Genomic DNA, 23,806 nt, shown 5'->3' on the forward strand with positions numbered 1-23,806 from the left:
GAAAATTTGAGTGACTAGTGGAAAGATGACTATGCCAGCCTGTCTACTGTCTTTATTATTGTTGTTTTTTTTCTTTTTTCAATTGAGCCTGTCAGTTGATCAATGCAACCCTGGCCCTCAGTTGGCTAAGGTATGGTAGATCTTATTACTCTAAAACAAGCAAGGCAAAAGTCCATTCTTTGTGAAGCTTTCAAAAAAGCTGGGGCTTTAGATTCACATTCCAGAGTTGTTTCTCTCCCCATGAAGTTGAGAGCTGGATTTAATTTTTTTTATTTTTTTATTTTTGTCAACTCATTTTATGTTAAGCCAAGATAAGAGACTAATTGCCATCCCAAACCACCTTCTCTTTTCTCAGTAATCCTTAGGCACAACTGGATTATTCTGGGGTTTGTTACTACCCCAAGAAAGGCAAGACAGAGCCAGTCCTCTGGAAAGGGCCTTGAAAGAAAAAGTTTGTTGTAAGCTGCTAACTCTTGGTGCCCCGGGACAGAAACTGGGAGCCAGACTTGTAGTAAGAGATCTCAGATTTCTCTTCAAGATTTATAGTGAAGTGATTTTTAACATTTCAAGTCATGGTTCGATTCCTTGATACCACATACATAGAAAAAGCCAGAAATGGTGCTGTGGCTCAAGTGGTAGAGCTCTAGCCTTGAGAAATTCCAAGGACAGTGCTCAGGCACTGAGCACTGAGTTCAAGCACCAGGACTGGCAAAAGAAAAGAAAAGAAAATGTATACAAATATTTGCCCTGTTTAGTCAATATATGTGAGTGAACACATACATTTATATAAAAGTTCACTTAGTAGTTTTAAGGCTAAAAGCCTGTTTAGTTAATGTAGGAAAAGTATTTTAAAAATAGACCAGGAGTGTGGTCTAGTGATAGAGTGCTTGCTTAGCACGCAAAAAGCCCCGGGGTTCGATTCCTTGGAACCACATACACAGAAAAAGCTGGAAGTAGTACTGTGTCTCAAGTGGTAGAGCACTAGCCTTGAGAAAAGCCTAAAGACAGTGCCCACGCCTGAGTTCAAGCCCCAGGGCAGGCAAAAAAAAAAGAAAGAAACAGGCCGGGAGTTTGGCCTAGTGGTTAAAGTGCTTGCCTAGCATGCATGAAGACCCGGGTTCGATTCCTCGGTACCACATACATAGACAAAAGCCGGAAGTGGAGCTGAGGCTCAAGTGGTAGAGCTCTAGCCTTGAGAAAGTCCAAGGACAGTGCTCAGTCCCTGAGCTCAAGCCCAGGACTGGCAAAAAAAAAAAAAGAAAGAAACAGTATGACTTATCCTGTTGATTCAATATATAATGTTAGGGAAATGGAAGGCAGCTGAAAAAAATTCAAGCTGTATGCACACCTCATATGTCATACTAGGGATATATTCCAAAAAGGTCAGATATTTGAATGCTAAGTATTCAGCAATTAAAATCCTATAATTAAATATGTAATTACTTTATGATCTTGTACAGACTGGAGCTAGAAAATTCAGAAGCAACAAAGGAAATCTGATTACTTAAAAATACACCGTCTCTATATAGTAAAAATACCATGAGAAGAGTTAATTTTTTGGTTTTCTTGGGTTTTTTGTTTTTGTTTTTTTATTTTTTGTTTTTCATTTGTGGGGCTTGAATTCAGTGCCTGGGTGCTGTCCCTGTTTTTGCTTTAGGCAAGTGCCTAAAGCCACAGCTCCACTTCTAGTTTTTGAGTGGGTAATTGGAGATAAGAGTCTCAGAAACTTTTCTGCTTGGACTGGCTTCAAACCATGATCCTCAGATCACAGCCTCCAGAATAGCTAAGATTATAGGCCTGAACCTCCTGTGCACAGTTAAAGGAGTATTATTTTTAAAAAATACCTTAAGCAATGTCAGAAAAAAATAATTTACAAAAAACAACCCACAAAAAAACTCACAGTTCTGTATCAATTTATAGTATAAATTCTAACAGAATTTATAAATTTCTGAATAAATTTCTACAGATTCATTATTTAAATTGAAAGCCAAGCATGGTATAGAATTAAAAAGTCATGAAAGAAATTCAGTATCTTTACATATGAATACCAACCTCAACTTCATTTATTTAAGAAATGGACATTAAAACTATAGCATCAGACCATTTTCTAACTTTCAAAATGGTAAAAATAAGGAGATTGTTTCTAGAGAGCATGAGTTAATATGGCTTTTTGTTTTCCAAACTTTTTTTACTGCCTAAGACTAGGAAGTTCTTTTTCCTTTTTGGCTTTTTTGTTTGTTTGTTCTTGCCATTCCTGGGGCTCGAACTCAGGGCCTAGATACTGTCCTTGAGCTTTTTTTGCTCATGGCTAGTGCTCTACTACTTTAGCCACAGCACCACTTCTGGATTTTTCTTTTTTTTTTTTTTGTGGGTCATGGGTCTTGATCTCAGCCTGGGTATTGTCCCTAGCTCTTCACCTCAAGGCTACTGGCTTACCCTTGAACCAAGCCCCACTTCCAGTTTTCTAGAGATTAATTGGAGATAAGACTCTCCCTAAGGTTATAGGCATGAGCCAATGCACCTAGCTCACTTCTGGCTTTTACGGTGTATGTGGTACTGAGAAATGAAACCCAAGGCTTCCTGCATGCTAGGCAAGCATTTTACCAGTAGACCATATTCCCAGCCCTCTTTTTCCATTATAACTCATATGCTGAAAGTGAAACACAAGTTTCAGAATTTTCTTTCTTTTTTTTCCATATTTTTTTATTGTAATTAGTAAAAGGGTTACATGATATTTGCCAGATAGAAGATGCATTAATTCACATACATTGATACCCTTTCACATGTCTTGGTACCCATTTCCCTCCCCCAGAATTTTCTTTCTATTTCTGCTTTTTTTTCTTGTTTTGAACTACTAAATACCTGTTTCCAGACTGATAGGAAATAATCTACCATTTGTAAAACAGTGCCACATTCAGTGTATATTGACAGTGTTCAAATACCTCAGTACCTTAGCTCCTATCCTCTTGTCCCATATTTGTACTCTGGTCATTGCTGCAGTATCTAGCTGCACACAGGTGTGCTCTGACAACACAGTCCTTCAAGCTATGTCACATTCTTTCTTACATCCTGTTCTGAGGTGTCAGTGCTGGCCCACATGGGATATCTGTACCTCAACAGTTCTGTTGTTTTTTTTTTTTTTTTTTTTTTTGCTTTGCTTGCTTGCTTGCTTGTTTGCAGTGCTAAAGATTGAGTACAGGGCCTCAAACATGTAAGGTAAGTGCTCTATCAATAGCTGTATCCTCAGCATAGCAATGCTGAACCTTGTAATCCTGGCAAGGGAGATGGGAGCCAGTGATTAAATGATTCTTCTTTCTGTCTGAATGGTTCATTCAAAGTTCATCCTCCAGAGTCATCATAAGGGACACAAGACTAGCTCCCAGGCACTTATAATAGTGAATATTGCGTCAGTGTTTCTCAAATTCTGATGTATGTATAACACTTAGCGATGGTGTTTAAATACAGATTTAAACTCAGTAAGTGAAATTATGACCCACAGATTTCAGTTTTCTAACAAGCTACGACTGCTGCTAATGCTAATGCTTCAGACACACTTTGAGTATACGAAACTGGAAAGCGTACCCTTAACCTCACTTTCCTTCCTTCCCTGTTTCTTTCTCCCTGGGCCTTGAATCCCCTAAAATATCTTCAATCCTCAAAAATAAGCTAACTAAGAACAAACCTAATTCTCCTTTTCAGTTTTTCTGTAGAGCCCATGCTAAGAAACATAGAATTAACCCATTAACTCCATAGCTATAATATATATCATATATGTGTAAATTAATGTTTATACAAGGTAATTTTTTCATAGCAACAAAACATTGGAAACAATATAAATGTCTAAGTCAAGAACCACTTAAATGATGTATCTATATGATAGACTATTACATAGCTATTAATACAATAACTGGACCAGAAGTAGTGGAGCATACTTATAATCCCAGCACTCAGAGGAGGGGTAGGTAAGAGGGTCATGAGTGCAAGGTCAACCCTGGGTTATATCCTGAATTCAAAATAGTATAGGTTACATATTGACGCCTGGTCTCTCTCACACAAAAATGAAAGCCCAAGACAATAAAAGGGTTCTCCATACATTAACAAGAAAAATTTTCAAGATGAATGCTAAGTGTTAAAGGCAAGGTAGAATATACTGTTTGCTGTCTCCATTTGAAGGAAATAATGGGACATTATTATTATTGTTTGTGTGTGTGGTTTAAAATCACTCTGGAAAGATAGAGAAAAACAATATTGACTTGACATTGGTTAGCATGGGGCTAAAAGAAGGGGCTAGTAATACCGTTGGCCTAGAAGTGTATTTTATTTTATTTCTCCCAAAATTCAAGGTACTCAGACACTTAATATTTGTCATATGTTCAAAAATATTATCTATATTGCCACTCAATTGTATCTATTTTAGTTTTGTAAAAAAATTCCAAGGTAAATTATAAACTGTACTCTGTATCTGTACTTTTAAAAAATTACTGTTAGAGCACATAGTGTTAAACATATAGTAAGCAGTATTGCTATCTGCCAAACTGATCTGCATACCCTCATTTGGTTCCACAATCAGAATAATGTACAGTAGAGCAAATTGGGCTCACTGCCTAAAATTCTTAGTAATTGCATCATTACTCAGAAAGTCAGTACAGGAGAAAAGACTATGATACTTTAAAAATGAGCTCGTGGCTCATGCCTGTAAGCCTAGGTACTTATGAGGCTGAGAACTGGATAATCAAAATTCAAAGCCAGCCTAAGCAAAAAAAAAAAAATAGTCTACAGATTCTTATCTCCAAAAATAGTCAGCAAAAGCAGACTGGAAACATGCCTCAAGTTGAAGAGTACAGTCAAGCAAGCCAAGCAAGCACAAGGACATGAATTCAAACCCAGTACTGGCAGACACAACAGCAACAACCAAAACCTCAATAATAGCCGAGTATGTTTTTTTCTCTGTGAAAGCAATGGAAATACATTATTTATCTTAATAAATTCTTGCTAAGGATGTAAAAATGTTAAGGTTTTAATGTTCTAGGATTAAACTTAGGTTATCTTAGGAATCCACTTATATTCTTAGTCTCTATGTTAAGAGACCAATGAATATTTGAGTGTCTACTATGACCTAGTTTCTTACTTGGCCCTGTGGAGACCAGACATAGTTTCATATTTGTTGAACATACAGCATAGTAAAGGAGACAGACATGAATAATGCCATGTTTATGTTTGAATAACTGCAAATGAATTAAGCGATTTAAAGAACAGGGCCAATTCTTTGAGACAAAGTGTGGGTATCAGGGAAGTCTTACTTTAGATGAGATCTGAAAATTGAGAAGGTATGTAGGTCCATCTCATACAATCCATGCCGAGTATTTCATGCTTACATTTCTTATCCCACAACTAAATGGCTTAAAACTATAACTTATTTCTCATATTCTGTGGCTTGATTGTATGATTCTTATGCTGATCTTGTCTGACAAGATCAAGTTCCTCCTATGACTAAGCTGGAAGCTTTATTTTCTGTTCCCTCCTTTTCCCTTCTTCTCTCCTTTTGTTTTTTTAGAAGTATTGAAATTTGAACTCAGGGCCATATACTTGCTAGGTAGGTACTCTAGCACTTGAATGATACCATCCTAGCTCTTTCCTACTTTAGTTATGTTTCAGGTAAGATTTTTTGCCCAGATACTGATGCCCCTACCTATTCTTCCCACAAAGCTGGGATTATAGATGTGAACTATTGAGATGGGATCTCACGAACTTCTAGACCAGAACCAACTGGAATCACAATCCTTGTCTATTCTGCTTCCCAGATTGCTGGGATTGCAAGGATGGGCCTCTATGCCCAACCCATACAATCTTTCTTACAAAGCTTTTTTCTTAAAAGGCTTTTCCTGGTGGTTCCAGGATTTCTAAGCGGGTAAAGGCAGAAGCTGCAAGTCTTCTTGAGGCCTAGGCTCAGGAAATTGCACTTTACCATTAAAACAAATAAAAAGATCAGTCCATATTCAAGGCACGAGGAAATATATTTCTTGATGAATGGAGCTGCAAAAGATTTGTGGCCATGTTTTTGTTTTAATCTAGTGTAGTCTATCAGGTAATAATTTAGTAAATGTTTGCTAAGTATCATTTTAAGATGCAGTCATGTTTGCCACTTTTCCCTATTCCTTGGAGCACATGATATTTGTAAGTTGTCATTCCATTTTTCACAGAAATTAATATTTGTGAATGTATATTCTGTGGCATAAAAATGAATTATTATTAAATGAAAAATATAAAAATAGAATCTGAAAATTAGAAAAGAAAAAAAGTAATTTTTAGCCTTTCTAAATTTTCAATAAAGGACATGTATTTTATGATCATAAAAGAACTTAATCAGTATAGCCCTGTAGTTACATGATCTCTATAAGGATATGATTTATTTGTTTGTTTGAAAAAAGGTCTCCCTATGTCACCCAGGCTGGCCTAGAACTCAGGTAGCCCAGGCTTGTCTCAAACTCACTTCCCGAATGCTTGGATAACAAGCATAAACCACTACACCTGAATGTATGCACACAAATAAACTCAGCAATGATTATCTCATAAATCGTTTGTTTTCTTTATAGTTCTAAATAATTTTATTCTCAGGTTTATTTAGGTACCTTTCAGAGTTGATTGATCCAATTCAAAATTTTCCCTTTTGGATAATTCTGAATGAATAAATGAATGAATATTTCAATTAAAACAGATTACAAAAATAGTATCTACCTGGTTGGGTGTGGGGAGGGAAGGAACCTGAAACTTTTTTTGTTATGAACAGTAATTCCATCTAACCTTGTTTACAAATTCCATATATATATATTTTAAATTCCTATTCCTTTTTAAATTCTAGAGTGATAAGAATGCTGCTTTTCTTCTGATGGAAAGCGATAGGTTGATCCTCAGTTTACCCCGAGTAAAATGGACGGAAGCAGCATTGGCCATGGCATCTCAGCTCCAAGAGAAGTGCATTGTATTCATTGTAGAAAACTTCCCCAGCATCATTCAGAGTGAAAATTTTAGTCTTCTCTTACAGGTACTATGTCTAAAATTTCATCCTATATTTAGTCCCCTCTTTATGTTCTGATTTTAATTATGTAAGAATTTTTAAGTGCAGGTTGCCTTTGATTAAATTAGTTTGAGTTAAATAAATTCCGTAGCAGATGGTGGAGTTAGAGTGATGGACAGAATGTGGGCTTACAACATAGGCAGGCAGGAGGGACAGGTTTGAGTCCACTGGCAAGATATACTGTGACTCTGGCCAGCTTTGCCAGTCACCATAGCCACATTTTAGAAAGCAAAATCATGGAATCTTCTTTTTAGTAGATTAAACCCCATGATATTGTTTTCGTCAGTAATCTGCAGAATTTCCTCTCTGACTTCACAGCTACCTTCTCAAGAAGTAGTCATTGCAAAAAGAATTCTTACTACATATTTCTAGGTTCTGATACTAGAACTGTTTTGGCTCCTAAAATCAGTGTGCATGTAGGATATGTGAAATGCAGATTTTTTTAAATAATTTTTATTGTGATTAATAGAAGGGTTACATTATATTCACCAGATAGAAGGTGTATAACTTCATAAATATTGATACCCTTTCTCATGACATTGTCCCCATTTCCCTCCCACCCTCCCCCTGCTTATCTTGATTTCCCCCCTTCCCTATCCAATTTCAAATAACCAATTAAGCACATATAAAATATACCAGGTAATAAGGTGAAATATTGTAACAATATGAGTTAACCAAGGGATGGCAAAAGAGATGAGCGATAACATAGTACATTAAGGACAACAATCACTCATTATATGGCTTTTGTTTTCTTATCCTGGAGGTCCTTACATTTAGTGTCGTACTATTTGGCCTAATGTCTCTAGATTTTGTTCTATTGTAAATCTCGATATGCAGATTTTTTTAACAAAGGAAAATGCACTCATGATTTCTGGTTGAACTCATAGTCAACTAAGATGGTTATTCTGCTTCCATGCTAGAGTTCCATATTTCTTACATATATTATCATGTGTTTCTACTAAAAATCAATATCTGTGTTTTGCAGTCACAAGCGATGAGCAGCACAGCTGATCTGTTGGACAAAATTTTAAAAGCAATTGAAGAAAATATTACCACTGAAAATAGTTGCTCTCTTTTTATGGCTCTGGAAACATTACTGAACTCTGAAAATACAAAAGAAATGGTACTAAATTTGTTAAAATAATTGGAAAAATATTGGAAGTGCTGAGGATTTTAAATTACTTGTGTGTTTTAAATATTGCATGGGTCAATGAAGAACAGCAGATACCTGGAGTTGGTTATGTCCTGCTTTTGTCTATGTTTGGAACTTTCTTTAAAATTCTTTCTATTATTGTTGCTAAAAAGTTATACAGAGGGATTGCAATTCCATAAGTCAAATTTTGAGTATGATGCTGTAGTCAGTGTCTCCCTTTCCTTTATTTTCCCCCCTCCCACCCTTACCCTCAAGATGTCTGGAATTTTCATAATAGAAAAAAATATTTTTAAGTCTGTTCATCTCCAAAAGGACGTTTTTATAAAAGTTTAGGATCTGGCATTTTGGCCCTTTAATTCTAAACATAGTTTAGTACTCAGCAATATTTTTTAAAAAGATGTAACTTGAGTATTTCTGGTCACTATACTCAATTTATAGATATAAAATTAATATTTCAAAAATGTTAATAACTATTTTTATATGTTCTTGACCCCTTTTTGCTTTAAAAATTCCATTTTTAAATTAGATTAGGAAAAAGCAAATTGTAAGTATTTCTTATTTTAAAATGTAAGTAATCAGTGACAGTAAGCTAATTGCAAATTATTGTCATTTTTAGCCTACAAGAAGGATAAAATATTTCAGCATATTTCTTAACTTAAACAAGAGTGGTAAAATATTTCAGCATATTTATTACATTAACATAGAGTATTTGACCTTGTAATGTCACAGTTGATTTGGAAAGGTTGTTGAAGGTAGCTATATAAAGGCTTCTGATGCTTTAAAATGTTCAGCTGTTCAGATTTAGCTTTATGTTCACTATTAAATTCTATTAATGAGTAAGCCTTCATAAATAACATGTACCCAACGATCTTAAAAATCTAAGTGATGACATCATTGATCTGGCTTAGGAGTAAGTAGATTCGGAAAGGAATAATGACTGGTTGCTATGACAATGTGGCTCACACCAGCTGCTGATTTGTTGCTTGAACACAGGGTTTTACGTGCATGATCCAGGCTCTGCGTGATAAGCTGTGGATCTTCCTGGTTCAGTCTTTCTATGCTGTTCGTCACACAGAAAGCTGGAAACTGATGAGCACAGATGATCAACAGAAAATCAAAGCAGGTATGCTAGCCTTGAATTTTTTTATTATCTTATTACAGTCAGATATTTTGAGGACATTCTGAATAGTAGTTAGGTTATTATTTGTGCTTGTGTTGAATAATAGGATGGTAACCAAAACTAGTGATAGTGTATTAGGCAGTTTCAGTAAATTATGCTTTTTTGCTGTTCTTAGAAAATGAAATTCATTCTCTTTGCATATATCAATCTTTTTGTCCTACTGTAGCAGCCAAATTTGCTTAAAAGCATTCTTGTGAAGAGGTTAGAAATATAAAAGAATATAATCCATGTAGAACAGATTACTGAACATACTTTCCTCTCTCTTTTAACATACATTCTGCCATAAAGATCTTCCTTTTTTTCATAAGATACTCTTTCTTATGATTTTGCCTAAATTAGATGGCTTTATTTCACAATTGATTGGGTCAGTGATGTGGTGTGGTGTGTGCTATTGCGGAGTGTCCCTCAGGAGCCGCACAGTGGTCTCTTAGATTTAATGGGTACCATTTGTAACATTAGCATTAAACAAAAGATGTATATTGATCAGAATGTATACTTATTTTTTAAATATTACTACAAGAAATTCAGGGTGGAACCAAAAATGGCTTCATGACTATTTGGGGGTTAAAGCAGGTAGGGGTCTTAAGCAATAACACCAGTATATTGAGCAAGTATACTTTTAAAAACAATTGAGCTAAGGGATAATATTTTATGAGGCAAACATTTTAATACTATGGAAATGGAAGCTGTCTGTGATAAAATGTTTTCTTGATAATGCATAAGCATATTAAATGCTTTAGTGGTATAATCAGAATGACCTCCCCTGTCTTGCTTTATAACAGGATAGTTCAAATACATGTACTTAGAAAGAACACTTTATGAACAAGTTTTTATTATTTTATAAGTAAAAAGAAATCATGAAATATTTAGAAATTGGGTTTTTTCCCTTGTGACTCTTTTGTGCTGATTTTTAGCTAGTTTATCCTCACTACTAAATCTGTACAATGTGAAAAAACAAAAATAAGACGAGAATAGATGTCCCTCCCTCTCCTGATTAGTAGCAAACTTTGTTTATCTCTTATCTTAGAGGATCTCATAGCTTAGTTGTATTTCAGACAATATTATTTAAATCTTCAAAGTACTAATTGAAAACATATATAGACATATCTAAACAACATGTCATTGGTAATAAAACTAATCCCAAAGAACTTTTCAATGCATTATATCAGTGTAATAATATTTTAAATCTTAAATATATGAATAATAATACTTTTTCATAATTCCTACAATGGAAAATCTAGATAAAGCAATGTTTCTGGATTGTGTTGTTGTAATATCTCTTATATTCTTGTCGGGTTACTACTGACCTTTTGGAAAATTTTTTAATTCCTATATGTTACTGTGCAAAGTCATTTCCTTATTGCAAATGATTTTTTACAATGCCATTTCTAGGATTTTTCTTTGTCTTACAGCACATATCTACAGAATAGACATTGTAGAAAATATATAATAGAGTTACAGATAATTTAAAGTATTTTACATTAAATTATTATAACTATTTTAATAAAAACCAAGTTTTGGAATATATTTTCATGTATTTTAATATATATTTGATGCATATTTTTTCAGAGAATGTCTTATAGCCCCGTAACTTTCAAAAGAAAGAAATATATTAACTAAAGTATACTTATAGCCTCTGTACCATTATTCCTATATACTTTCTGATACCATTTAAATTTTAAATTTTTACTTTAAGAGCATAAACATTAATTTTCCAATGGTTCCCAAACCTTCACTTACAAAATGACTTTTATTTCATTCTAAGTATGATACAAATTTGAAGATTAATTCTTGAGTTATTTTTAGTATAACCTTATTTTTTTCTCCTCTCATATTCTATAATATACCTTCAAAGCCAAAAAGTTATAGTTACTTTTAACAGAGAATTTTTATATTTAGGACAATATTACCTCATTTAATTGTTTATAAGATACTACATTTGTGAGAATGTGCAATTTTTTGTAATATGGAAAACTAAAACAGTTATCTAAAAACATGAGAAAAATCTGGGTTTCTTTTTAAGATACAATCTTCAATGTAAGATTTTGCAGTTCTTTTATTCACTAATTTAAAAAAATTAAGTTTTAGAGACCAAAAAAATAAGTTGAAATGAGATTGGTTTTTGTTTAATTTTAAAATATAGTGGTAATTATTCTTGCATATTAGACTGGCTTCAAGGTTTTTTGTAATTTCTCACAAGTACAGTATTTTTTCTGCTAACATTTTATTTTTAATGCGTCATATAAAATTAAATTGCTGTTTTTTTCTGCAGCTGCATTTGACAAAGGTGATGATCGAAGACTTGGCAAAAAGCCTGTATTCACTAGCTCCCAGGTAAACTTTCAAAAATATATAGGACTAGCTGAAAAAGGCCCCAAACAATGTCAATTTGTAAATGGAGATAGGGTGTTTTTTTTTTTGTTTGTTTGTTTGTTTGTTTGTTGCCAGTCCTGGGCTTGAGCTCAGGGCCTGAGCACTGTCCTTGGACTTTCTCAAGGCTAGAGCTCTACCACTTGAGCCTTCCACTTCCAGCTTTTTTTCTATATATGTGGTACCAAGGAATCAAACCCGGGTCTTCGTGCATGCTAGGCAAGCACTTTAACCACTAGGCCAAACTCCCGGCCCCTAATTCTGGGTGTTTTTTAACCAAATGAACGCCTAATATAAATTTTTATCGTGTCAATCTTTTTATTTTATTTAATTTTTTTTTTTTTTTTGCCAGTCCAGGGCCTGAGCTCAGAGCCTGAATACTGTCCTTGGACTTTCTCAAGGCTAGAGCTCTACCACTTGAGCCTCAGCACCACTTCCAGCTTTTTTTCCTATGTATGTGGCACCAAGGAATGGAACCTAGGTCTTTGTCCATGCTAGGCAAGCACTCTACCACTAGGCCAAACTCCCGGCCTCATGCTGTGAATTTTTATATCCAGTTGGCATGGGAAATGTCTACTTTTTTCATTTCCTTGAAAACCTTTTTGGCAAGTAATGTATTAAAATTCTTATAGCATATTAGAAATTGTTTAGAATTCTAGACCTAATTCAATGTCTATGTCTATTTTTCCTATGTCTAATTAACCTACATTTTACAAAAGAAGGTTTTCCAGGCTGGGAGTTTGGCCTAGTGGTAGAGTGCTGGCCTAGCATGCACAAAACCCTGGGTTTGATTCCTCAGTACTACATACACAGAAAAAGGCAGAAGTAGTGCTGTGGCTCAAATGGTAGAGCCCTAGCCTTGAACAAAAAGTGTCCAAGGACAGTGCTCAGGTCCTGAGTTCAAGCTCCAGGACTGGCAAAAAAGAAAAGGTTTTCCTTGTTCGAGTTCAACTCACATAATTTTTTTAGGGGTATGAATAAAAATAGTTAGCACTAAGCACACTTATCCTTTAATAGCTGCTTGTATAACATATTTAAAGTAGTTAAAAATCTTAAAAACAAAAAGTAGAATGGTGATTGCCAGAGACCAGGGCAGAAATTGAAATTGTATTTAAGAGGATGATAGTTGGTTTTGCAACAAGGAAAAAACATAGGGATCTGTTGTATAACAATGTAATATAGATAATATTACTTCATTCTATGCTTAAAAATGTTAAGATGGTAAATTTTGTTATTTTTTAAACATGAGAACACACACATACACAGTTATATGATATGATTATTATATCCTAAAATGTAATTTTCTTCTCTAAAATGTTAGTAATAGCTATTAAGGTTAATTATTGTTATGGTTTATTAATATGTTGTAGTTATTCCTTATAATAGTTTGAAGTAGAAAATTGTATTAATCTTCTTTGTGCATTCCAATAATATTGAGATAACACTGAGACTTCCAGGTTAAAATACAAAGAACATGTTTCCCCTGTAGAGTGTACTAGGGAATTTTCTTTCTTCCTTACTATCCACTAGACAGAAACTTAGAAAGTTACCTAACCCAAGCCATAACAGAGTTCTCATGGTTTAAGACAGGTCAAACTTGAAATGTCTAAGGTAAAAATCTGAGACATCAGCCTTGTGTCAATCAACCTCCTTGAATTAGAGTGTGCTTCACAATATCTGAGCATGGTCAGATGCTCTATGGAAGGACATGTAGTAGCATCTACTAAGTCTAATTATCTATTCACCATAGCTCCTCCTATAGATTGATGATGCAAATTCAAAAGTACTGAGAAACACTAATGAACACTTTTGAATTCCATTTCATATAAAATTTCTAATTTATTAGCTGTCCTTCAACCTCTTTTTGTTTGTTTGTTTTTTGACTATTTTTTGGTACTGGGGATTGAACCCAGGACGTTGTACTTGCTAGGCAAGCACTTTGCCACTGAGCTACATCCCAGCCCCCCTTTTAAGCATATTATACATTATCACTCTAGAAAAATCATACTTTATGACATTTTTTAGATACTCAGTTCCCTGGTTTGGGTGGTTGATTTTTTTTTTTTTTTTGCCAGTCCTGGGCTTTAAGCTCAGGGCCTGAGTTCTGTCCTTGGACTTTCTTCAAGGCTAGAGCTCTACCACTTGAGCTTCAGCACCACTTCTGGCTTTTTTCAGTGTATGTGGTACTAAGGAATCGAACCCAAGTCTTTGTGAGTGCTAGGCAAACACTCAACCATTAGGCCAAATTCCTGGCCCTGGGTGGTTGATTTTGCTTGGTTTCTTTTTTTTTTTTAAATAAGCAATGCATCTGTTTAACCCCAAGGCTTTAGTAAACAGAGATACATCCCTATCCCTTCCCTATATTGCTTTTGAAGCTCCCTGGATGTGCCTTCCTTTCTCCTATAATCAGCCAGTGTTTTCCTCTTTCCTTGCCTTACGGCAAAATATGACAGTTTCATTGTTGTTTCTTATATTCCTAACTTAAAGAGAGTTGTTTCTTTTTTTTTTTCTTTTTAGCAACAATGGGAAAGGAATGCTAATAAATTTCCCTTAGAGGACCTGGAGTTTGCTCAGCATGCACAAAGACCCGGGTTCAATTCCTCAGTACCACATACATAGAAAAAAGCCAGAAGTGGTGCTGTGGCTCAAGTGGTAGAGCTCTGGCCTTGAAAAAGTCCAAGGACAGGGCTCGGGCCCTGAGGTCAAGCCCAGGACTGACACACACACACACAAAAAAAATCCCTTAGAAAGGCAGTGATATACTGAAATGTGTGCTAGCTGTCACATTAGTTTGAGATCTTGATGTTACCATTTTTTTTAATCTGTGTTTGAGTATCTATAAGATGAAGTAATAAAACCTAGAAGGATTCCTGTGAAAATTAGTTGTACTTACCTGATATATGCTAGGTCTTCAGTAAGTATGGAATGAATACATGTGTTTTCCAAAGAGAGATGAAATCTTTATGAGTAGGGAGAAATCAAACAAGAACAAAGATTTTAGAAGCGTACTCATACTAAAGTACTTTAGGAAAAATATATATCTGTAATTTGATTCAAAATAAAATAGGCATAGGTATATATGAAACAAAATTGACAATGGATTGTCAAGAGTTAGTATATTAGGTACTGATTTACCATACTGCTTTGTCTTTTGATTATATTTAAATTTTCTTTTAATTGAAAGTTAACCAAACTGAGTATGGTAGTTAGGCCTATAGTCTCAGCACTGCCAGCCAACCTGTGCTACATAGAAAGACCCTGTTTCAATAATTTATACCTATATATAGATTTATAGATATGTATTATTTTACATAAACATAAAGAGGCACATAGGCATTATGTCTTTGTATTTTTCTCATTAGAGTAGATAGTGCCAAGGGTTTTAGATATAAAAGGCCTTGCTTATACTTCTGTATTTTCATAAGCTTTATAAAGGAAAAAATTTACAAAAAATGGTAATATAATCATAAAATTTTATTTTAAAATTCCTGTCAACTTTTAATATTTTGTTACTTTATCAAAGTTGAGTCTAAGAAAAATGATGAGGTATTGCTTACTTTCCTTTTTCCTATTGCAGCATTTTTTTTTTGCCAGCCCTGGGCCTTGAGCTCAGGGCTTGGGCTTTCTCAAGGCTAGAGCTCTACCACTTGAGCCACAGCACCATTTTTAGCTTTTTTCTATGTATGTGCTACCAAGGAATTGAACCCGGGTCTTTGTGCATACTAGGCAACCACTCTACCACTAGGCTAAACTCCCAGCTCTATTGCAGCTTTTTTAAAATTCCTTTTTCTCTATATCCTATAGATAGCCAATACTATGCTGCTATCATTTATTTCAAAACCCAAAATTTTCAGGTGACATGTGTTGTTTTCCTAGGAGATTTATTTTAAATGCCCCAAAATAAGCTACTTTTGTCAAGGGTTATTAAACATTTAAGGATTAAAAAAACTCTGTCATTTGAGATAGGATTGAAGACAGAAATTTGGGTGACAATCTTTATAATGTCCCTAAAATTATACCATTTTGATGACTGTATGCTTGAGGCAGTAGCTCATGAGCTCAAGGCCTAAGCCTTTCCCTTACTAGCACTGACCTTGTATAAATTACTTTAATTCCCAATTTCTTATCTATATGTCTTAGGATTGCTATAAGGTTAAATGATGTATGAAAAAGTTTTGACATAATCCTGAGAATGAGTCATCAAGAATTCTTGAATTTTGTCATTTCCTCAAGATATCCTGAACCATAAGTCCAGAAATTATAATAACAAGTCCTTTAAATGAACATTTAATGATGTATTTACAGATTTGATTAAGGTAATATGGTCAGAGATTTACCATTTGTATGAAAACCATCAAAGATAATTCAAATTTTAAGTGCCTTTAAATCATTGTATGAACTTGGCTATTTTCTTCTTCTGAAAAATTGGTTTATTTTGAAACAAATATTTACATATCAAAGACTTCAGTCAGCTTACAGAGTGTTTTTTCTTCTTTGTAGCAAAGAAGACAAGTTTATGACTCTAGTGTTGTGAAAAGCAAATCTGTAAGTAATAAAAAAGAGTGTTGGAATTCTCTTTCTGCTAATCAAAAGATGAAATCTGATGGAGTAGGAGCATCTGGACATTCCTCAAATGCTAATAGAAATAGTATAAATAAAACTTCAAAGCATGATGAATTAAAGGAAAAGGATGGTATAAAAGTAACATCTAAGATCACTAAAGAATTGAAAACTGGGGGAAAAAATATTTCTGGAAAGCCCAAATCTATAATAAAGCCCAGAGTAGAAAACAGTGATAATGCAAAATTGGAAACCATGTCAGAAAAAGGTGTGGAAAAATCAACAGCAGCAGCAGCAACTGGACAGAAAAGTTCATTAAATGGAAAAGGAATAAGGAATCAGGAAGGGCAAATTACAGGAGCAAGACCCAAGCTACTCACTGGAAACTTAAATGTGCAAGCCAAAGCAAAGCCTTTGAAAAGGGGGACAGGAAAAGACTCTCCATGCCTCAGAATCACAGGGCCCTCCAGCAGATCTACAAGTTCAAGTATGGAGCTACTGATTTCCACCACAGGACTGGATGAACCAAAAGATAATAGATCAGTAGGAGAAGAAAAGTCTTGTGGTGAGAAGATAAACTTTTGCGAATCTCCAGGACAAATGGTGAAAAACGGTGTAGACAGTGTCAAAACTTCCACTGTAGGTAGGTTTTGTTCCTTTGTTGTCCTTGTGGTACCTGATATCAAGTATAGGATCTCACACAGGCTGGCAAGTGCTCTACCCTTAATGCAGTACTACTTTTTGTAACAGGCTGGTCTCATAATTGTCCAGTCTCACCCCACAACTGAATTCAATATTAGTTTTTTCTTCATTTTCTTGCTTTGTTGGGGGAGAATAAACACAAGTTTTATTAGGTCTTGATGGTTAAAATTCCTAGAAACCATGACCCCTGAGGGTTTTTAGTTACTTTACAATTCTAAAAAATATTTACTAATGCCAGGAACATGGCCTAGTAGTATAGTACTTGCATAATATGCAAGAAACTCTAGGTTCAATTCCTTAGTACCAAATACACAGAAAAAGCCAGAAGTATTTTGGCTCAAGTGGTGGAGTGCTAGCCTTGAGAAAGCCCAAAGACAGTGCCCAGGCCCTGAGTTTAAGCCCCAGGACTGGCAAAATATATATATATATGCATATACACACATATATATACATTTATATATGTACGTGTGTGTGTGTGTATATATATATATATTTATTTATGTATGGTCATGCAAACAGAGAAAATGTAGTCCTTCCCATTTTAAACATTTTGTTTATACTGTCTAGCCAGTAAATTAACACTAATTTGTTATATAGTTAATGTATTATACCTCATGATTGACTTATTCTTAATTTATAACAGTAAAATCTCGACTTGTTTCAAGAATTACCAATGGAACTTCCAATAAAAAAAGCATCCATGAACATGACACTAATATAAACAATAGGTAGGTCTCTTTAAAATATCTTACCTATATATTAACTTCTTTTGAAAGTTAACAGTTTGAAGGATTCTTTTGTTAAAAATTTAATGTACACTGGGCCAGGAGTTTGGTCTATTGGTAGAGTGTTTGTCTAGCATGCATGAAGACCCAAGTTTGATTCCTCAGTACCATGTACATAGAAAAAAGCAGGAAGTGGTGCTGAGGCTCAAGTGGTAGAGCTCTAGCCTTGAGAAAAGTACTCCAAGGAAAGTACTCGAGTCCTGAGCTCAAGCCCAGGACTGGCAGCAAAAAAAAAAAAAATTAATGTATACAATGATATTTTGGAGTGATTTTATTGATGTATATGCTGATGGCATATGATCATACATTGCTTTATCATACATAGCTTTGAAAGACTTATGAACTAATGGTTTCTCTATTTTCAGAAGAGGTATATTTATTATTTCTTAAGGAATGTGTTTCATTTATGAGTCTAATAAATCATGCTTTGGGATTTCATTGTAACACTGAGTATAAATTTTTCTTAGTGTAATAAAAAAGGTCAGTGGCAAAGGATGCAATGATCCAGTACCACAGACAATTTTGAAGAAAAGAGGCAATAACAATGGATGTACTACAGCTCAACAAAGGACAAAGAGTACCCCATCTAATCTTGCTAAAACTCAAGGTAAAGCTGAAGTAGTTCTGAGTATTGTACTTTGTGTAAGTTAGATAAACAAAACTCTGACTTGGAATGCTAATAGCAAATAAGTATAGTTTTGTTATTTTGCATTTGTTTCACACTGTAGAGGTGAGAATTTGTACTTTTGCTTTTTTAACAAGTATCTTAGTGTTTGTAGGACATGGATTTAGGGTTTCCTGTTTGTTCATTTGTGTTTGTCGGTCGTGAGACTTGAACTTTGGGCCTGGGTTATGTCCCTGAGCTCTTCAGTCTTACCTCTGGAGCCACAGCACCACTTCTGGTTTTCTGGTGGTTAATTGGAAATAAGAGTCTCACAGACTTTAGTGCCTCATCTGTCTTTGAAACTCAATCCTCAGATCTCAGCCTCTTGAGTAGCCTCCTGATTACATGTGTGACCCACCATAACCAACTGCATTTCTGATCTTTTAATACAGTAAGACCATGTTTCTTAAATGTTTCACTGATGATGATATGAATTCCATCAGTAAAACTCTGACTAAAGAGCATTAAAATAGCCAAGTATATGGCTCAGTGCCTATAATCCTAACTACTCAGGAGTCTGAGATCTGAGTATCGAGGTTCAAAGCCAGCCCAGGTACTAAAGTCCATGAGACTCATCTCCAATTAACCACCAGAAAAGAGGAAGTGGGGCCGTGGCTCAAGTGGTAGAGGTAGAGTGGTAGCCTTGAGCTGAAGAGCTCAGGAACAGCACATAGGCTCAGAGTTCAAGCCCCACAACCAACAAAAAAAAAGAACATTAAAATAATGCCACAATCTAGATCTAGATAGTTATAACATAGAGGAAGGAAGAGTTTTGCTCCATTGTTTTTCAATGTTCAAAGAAAGGAAAAATATTGGTTAACATAATCTAAACAGTATTTTTCTTTATGCATTAGATATTTTCACATAAAAACAGTTTGTAAAATCCTAAAACTAGTGTGGATTACCTTATGAATTAATATGGAAAATTAAAAATAAGGCTAAACTGCTTAACAAAATGAATGCCAGTAAGCAGAAACATGTTGGTGAAAGGGGAAAAGGGAAACACATGAATGGAAGCAGGAAAAATGAGAAAAGAAAAAAAAAAGCTCAGTGACAGCACCCAGACCCTGAGTTCAAGCCCCACAACTGACTCAAAAATAAATATTTAAAGATGTGATGGATGGGCCAGGAATTTGGCCTAGTGGTTAAAGTGCTTGCCTAGCAAGCACGAAGACCTGGGTTCGATTCCTTGCTATCACATATATAGAAAAAGCTGGAAGTGGTGCTGAGGCTCAAGTGGTAGAGTTCTAGCCTTGAGAAAGTCCAAGGACAGTGCTCAGGCCCTGAGCTCAAGCCCAGGACTGGCAATAAATAAATAAATAAATAAATAAATAAATAAATAAATAAATAAATAAATAAAGGTGTGATGGAACTGGGCACCAGTGGGTGATATTGTAATCCTAGCTATTCAGGAGGCTGAGATCTGAGAATCAGGGTTTCAAGCCAGCCAGGGCAGCAAAGTCTGTAAGACTCTTATCTTTAAATTAACCAGAAAACCAGAAGTGGTGCCATGGCTCAAAAGTGGTAGAGTATTGGCCTTGAGCAGAAAAAGCTTCCAGACAGACCCTGAGTTTAAGCCCCAGGTTTAGCTGCCAGTACTGGGGAATAAAAGATAATTCTATTTGGCAGACATGAATATCCAAAATTAGCATCCGTAAATAAGTACCCAAATTAAGCCTTTGTTCCTTCTAGTTAATAGCTCTGGTTTCGACTACAGATTCAAATCGCTATCCCTAATAAGCTACCAAAAATAATAAAATGATCATGTGAAGTAAAATGTTTTTATTCATATTTGAGTATGTGCCAGTCCTAGGGCTTAAACTAAGGCCTTGGGCACTTTCCCTGAGTTTCTTTTTCTCAAGACTAGCACTCTACCACTTGAGCCACAGTTCTACTTCATGTCTTTTTGTAGTTCATTGGAGATAAGAGTCTCATGGACTTCCTGCCTGGGCTGGCTTTATAATGCAATCCTCAGTTCTTAGCTTCTCAAGTAGCTAGGATTATAACAGCACCAACACCCAACAACTTTTGCTTTTTTAAATAACGTGATTGTCCCTTTTAGAAAACTGTATGGAAAACCTATTCTAACTGTCCCTTCCTCCTGCAAAACTTCATAGAGAAGACTTTCTTGGTCATAAATATAAAGGAAATCCAAATTTTTCTACTCTCATATATTTATGCATATCTAATTTTGTCACAACCTTTTTTACCTGAGAAAAATATGTTCTATTTTGACAATTTCTAGTACTACCCTGGAAGGTCCAGTTATTTATTTATTTATTTGTTTGTTTATTTTTGTCAGCCTGGGGGCTTGAACTCAGGGCCTGGACACTGTTCTTTAGCTTTTTCTACTCAAAACTAGCATTCCACCACTTTGAGCCACAGTGGTACTTCGTTTCTGGAAGTTAAATTGAAGATAAGCGTCTCACAGACTCTCCTGCCCAGATTGAACCACAATCCTTAGATCTTAGCTTCATGGGTAGCTAGAATAAATCTTAAAATATTTTAGGATGTAACCCTTATCTATTGTAACCAATTATCTATTAAATGGTAGATATTAGGTACATTATCTTTTATTTTTATTATATTTATTTTTAAACACTAGACTTTACTTTCAAGTAGAGACCATTATATCTCCTAACTTTTTTCCTTAGGACCCCAAGGAGAGTCACCAAATTCAGTAAAATCCTCAGTTTCTTCAAGGCAGTCTGATGAAAATGTGACAAAGTCGAACTACAATACAACTACAGATAAACAGACACCTAAGAGAAAAATAGTCAAGCAAGGACATACCACTTTGTCAAAGGTTAATACAAAAATGGTATCAGTGCCTAAAAACCTAAATCTGTCAAAAAAAGGGGAAATTTCAAATAATAAAGATTCACAACAAAAAACACTTCAGTCATCATGCAGACCCGAACCACAAAAGCCATTAAACAATCAAGAACAGAAGCTGTTAGGATGCCAAAATGTTTCAAAGCTGGATAAATCAATAGAACATGAACTGAAATCAAAACAGATTTGTTCAGATAAAAGTGAAACAAAATTTCCCAATCACAAAGACACAAACCATGGGAATGCAGTTAAAGGATATTCTCTCTCAGATGGGAGTAACAATTTAGATTCAAACTGTGATAGCACCACTGCTCTAAAACCCATGACTTCAAGTCCAAATAAAAACTCCTTAAGCTTTAATCCAATATGTGGTTCAGAGTCCTCAAATGCAGAACAAATCCACTTAATATCAAATGGTGATAAACAAGTAGGGAGGAAAGATACAAACAAAACATCAGCCATGATGACACCTTGTGTGTCTGAAAGGACAAATGGTACCTTAGATTTTGTTCAGGATGACAGAGAATCTACAGTCCAGACTGATCTGACAGTTTCAAGTCAGTTGTCTAATGACTGTGCTATAAAGGAAGATAAACATGCTGTAGCAGATAAATGTGTTTTGGTACAACCATCAGGAAAAATTTCCCCTAAATATATGGAAACAGCAGAAACTCCAGAGAGCCACGAAACTCCGGACACTCCATTCATGGGCCACTGGAATTTGAATACCACTGTCGTGCACCAGAGAGAGAGTCCTGAATCTGACACAGGCAGTGCTACCACATCCTCTGATGACATAAAGCCCAGATCAGAAGACTACGATGCTGGAGGGTCTCAGGACGATGATGGGTCAAATGACAGAGGCATTTCTAAATGTGGCACTATGCTATGCCACGATTTTCTTGGAAGAAGTAGCAGTGACACAAGTACCCCTGAAGAATTGAAAATATATGATAGCAATTTGAGGATTGAAATAAAAATTAAAAAGCAAAGTAGCAATGATCTTTTCCAAGTTAATTCAACAAGTGATGATGAGATTCCCAGAAAAAGACCAGAAATTTGGTCTCGACCTACAGTTACTCACCAGAGGGAAAAAGATATTACTTCTCGAGGCAGTGTTCAGTTTCCTCAGGAAATAGATCAGGTTTCTTCTTCAGCAGATGAAACAGAAGATGAAAGATCTGAAGCAGAGAATGCTGCAGAAAATTTCTCCATACCTAACTTAGCTCCTCAGCAGTTTCAGGGAATCATTAACTTAGCTTTTGAGGATGGAACTGAAAATGAAAGCCGTGAGTTTTCTGTGACTAAAAGGTTTAAAAGGTCGGTTTTGCTTTCAGTAGATGAATGTGAAGAACTAGGGTCTGATGAAGGAGAAGTACACACCCCCTCACACCCCTGTATAGATTCTCTTTCACCTTCTGATGTTTTTGATGGTGTTTCTAATAAACAACATGGAGGCGCCTGCTATTCCAGAATCCCAGGAGAAAGTGAAGATAGAATTTTACAGTGTAAACAAGATAAAGACAATAAAGCCTGTAAAAATGAAAGCACCCTTTTGAGTTTTAGTAACATTGACTCATCAAGGAAAGATAAACTTAGTAATTCAGCCACAGACCAAAAGAATACATTAGATGTCCTCTCTAAAGAAGGACAACTTTTTCCAGAAGATAAAAAAGTAAACAGTAGAAATGATATGGAAAATGACTTTCAGCAACGTAGCAAATTTTTGAATAGTGATATGAAGTCTCAAGAAAGACCATGCCATTTGGAGCTTCATCAAAGAGAACAGAATTCTGACATACCAAAGATCAGCTCTACAAAATCTCTGGACTCCTTTCGGAGTCAAGTTCTGCCTCAGGAAGGTCAAGTGAAAGAGAGCCATTCCACAGCTACCGAAAAAGCTAATATTGCTTTATCTGCAGGTAATGTACAGAAATAGAAATGCTAATGCATAAGAAAATAAGTTTACAGAAATATAAAGGTGTATGTAGCCCTGAATGTTATATTTTAGTTGGATAGAATAATTTTTCTGTAAGTTTCAAATTTTAAGTGAAAATATAAATTTCTTGAGAATATGAAAATCAGATCGTTATTCTTTATTGCACACTTAGAATCCTAGTGAAGAATTAATACCTAGCAAAATGTTGGTTGTTCATTAAACAAAGATAACCTACCAGGATATTTTACATGAAAGAACAAAAAGGCTTAGTTTGTTGATACTTCATTATGTATGTCTAATTTAATATCAGAGTTCTTGACTGTGAGAAATTTTATTATACATTGATATAACTTATGAACTTGCTAGAATTTATTAAGAGGGCTGTGCAATAAGTATAGTAATATGTAATGAAAATCACTGAACTATTTTAACAACTAGAGGAATTATTACAATTTATATACATTTTACAGAGGTTAAACCTTTCAGGATCAATATAATTCTAAAATTTTCAAGTAGGTAAATTTCCTAAAAGAGATTATATTT

The 23,806-nt window shown here is 35.0% G+C and overlaps 1 protein-coding gene across 1 annotated transcript in view; it reads left to right on the forward strand.

Annotated features, from left to right (window-relative positions):
• Nucleotides 1-23,806, forward strand: part of Btbd8 (BTB domain containing 8) — an 82,422-nt gene that overhangs the window by 56,696 nt on the left and 1,920 nt on the right. The window contains exons 10-17 of the mRNA XM_090334194.1: nt 6,860-7,042; nt 8,061-8,198; nt 9,222-9,351; nt 11,681-11,742; nt 16,279-16,981; nt 17,684-17,768; nt 18,293-18,432; nt 21,144-23,246. Of these exons, the coding sequence (XP_090190320.1) occupies nt 6,860-7,042; nt 8,061-8,198; nt 9,222-9,351; nt 11,681-11,742; nt 16,279-16,981; nt 17,684-17,768; nt 18,293-18,432; nt 21,144-23,246 (3,544 nt within the window). The remainder of the gene's footprint in view (nt 1-6,859; nt 7,043-8,060; nt 8,199-9,221; nt 9,352-11,680; nt 11,743-16,278; nt 16,982-17,683; nt 17,769-18,292; nt 18,433-21,143; nt 23,247-23,806) is intronic.

The sequence above is a fragment of the Megascapheus bottae genome, chromosome 6 (genome assembly GCF_031878675.1).
Source record: "Megascapheus bottae isolate mThoBot1 chromosome 6, mThoBot2.hap1, whole genome shotgun sequence".
Lineage (NCBI taxonomy): Eukaryota > Metazoa > Chordata > Mammalia > Rodentia > Geomyidae > Megascapheus > Megascapheus bottae.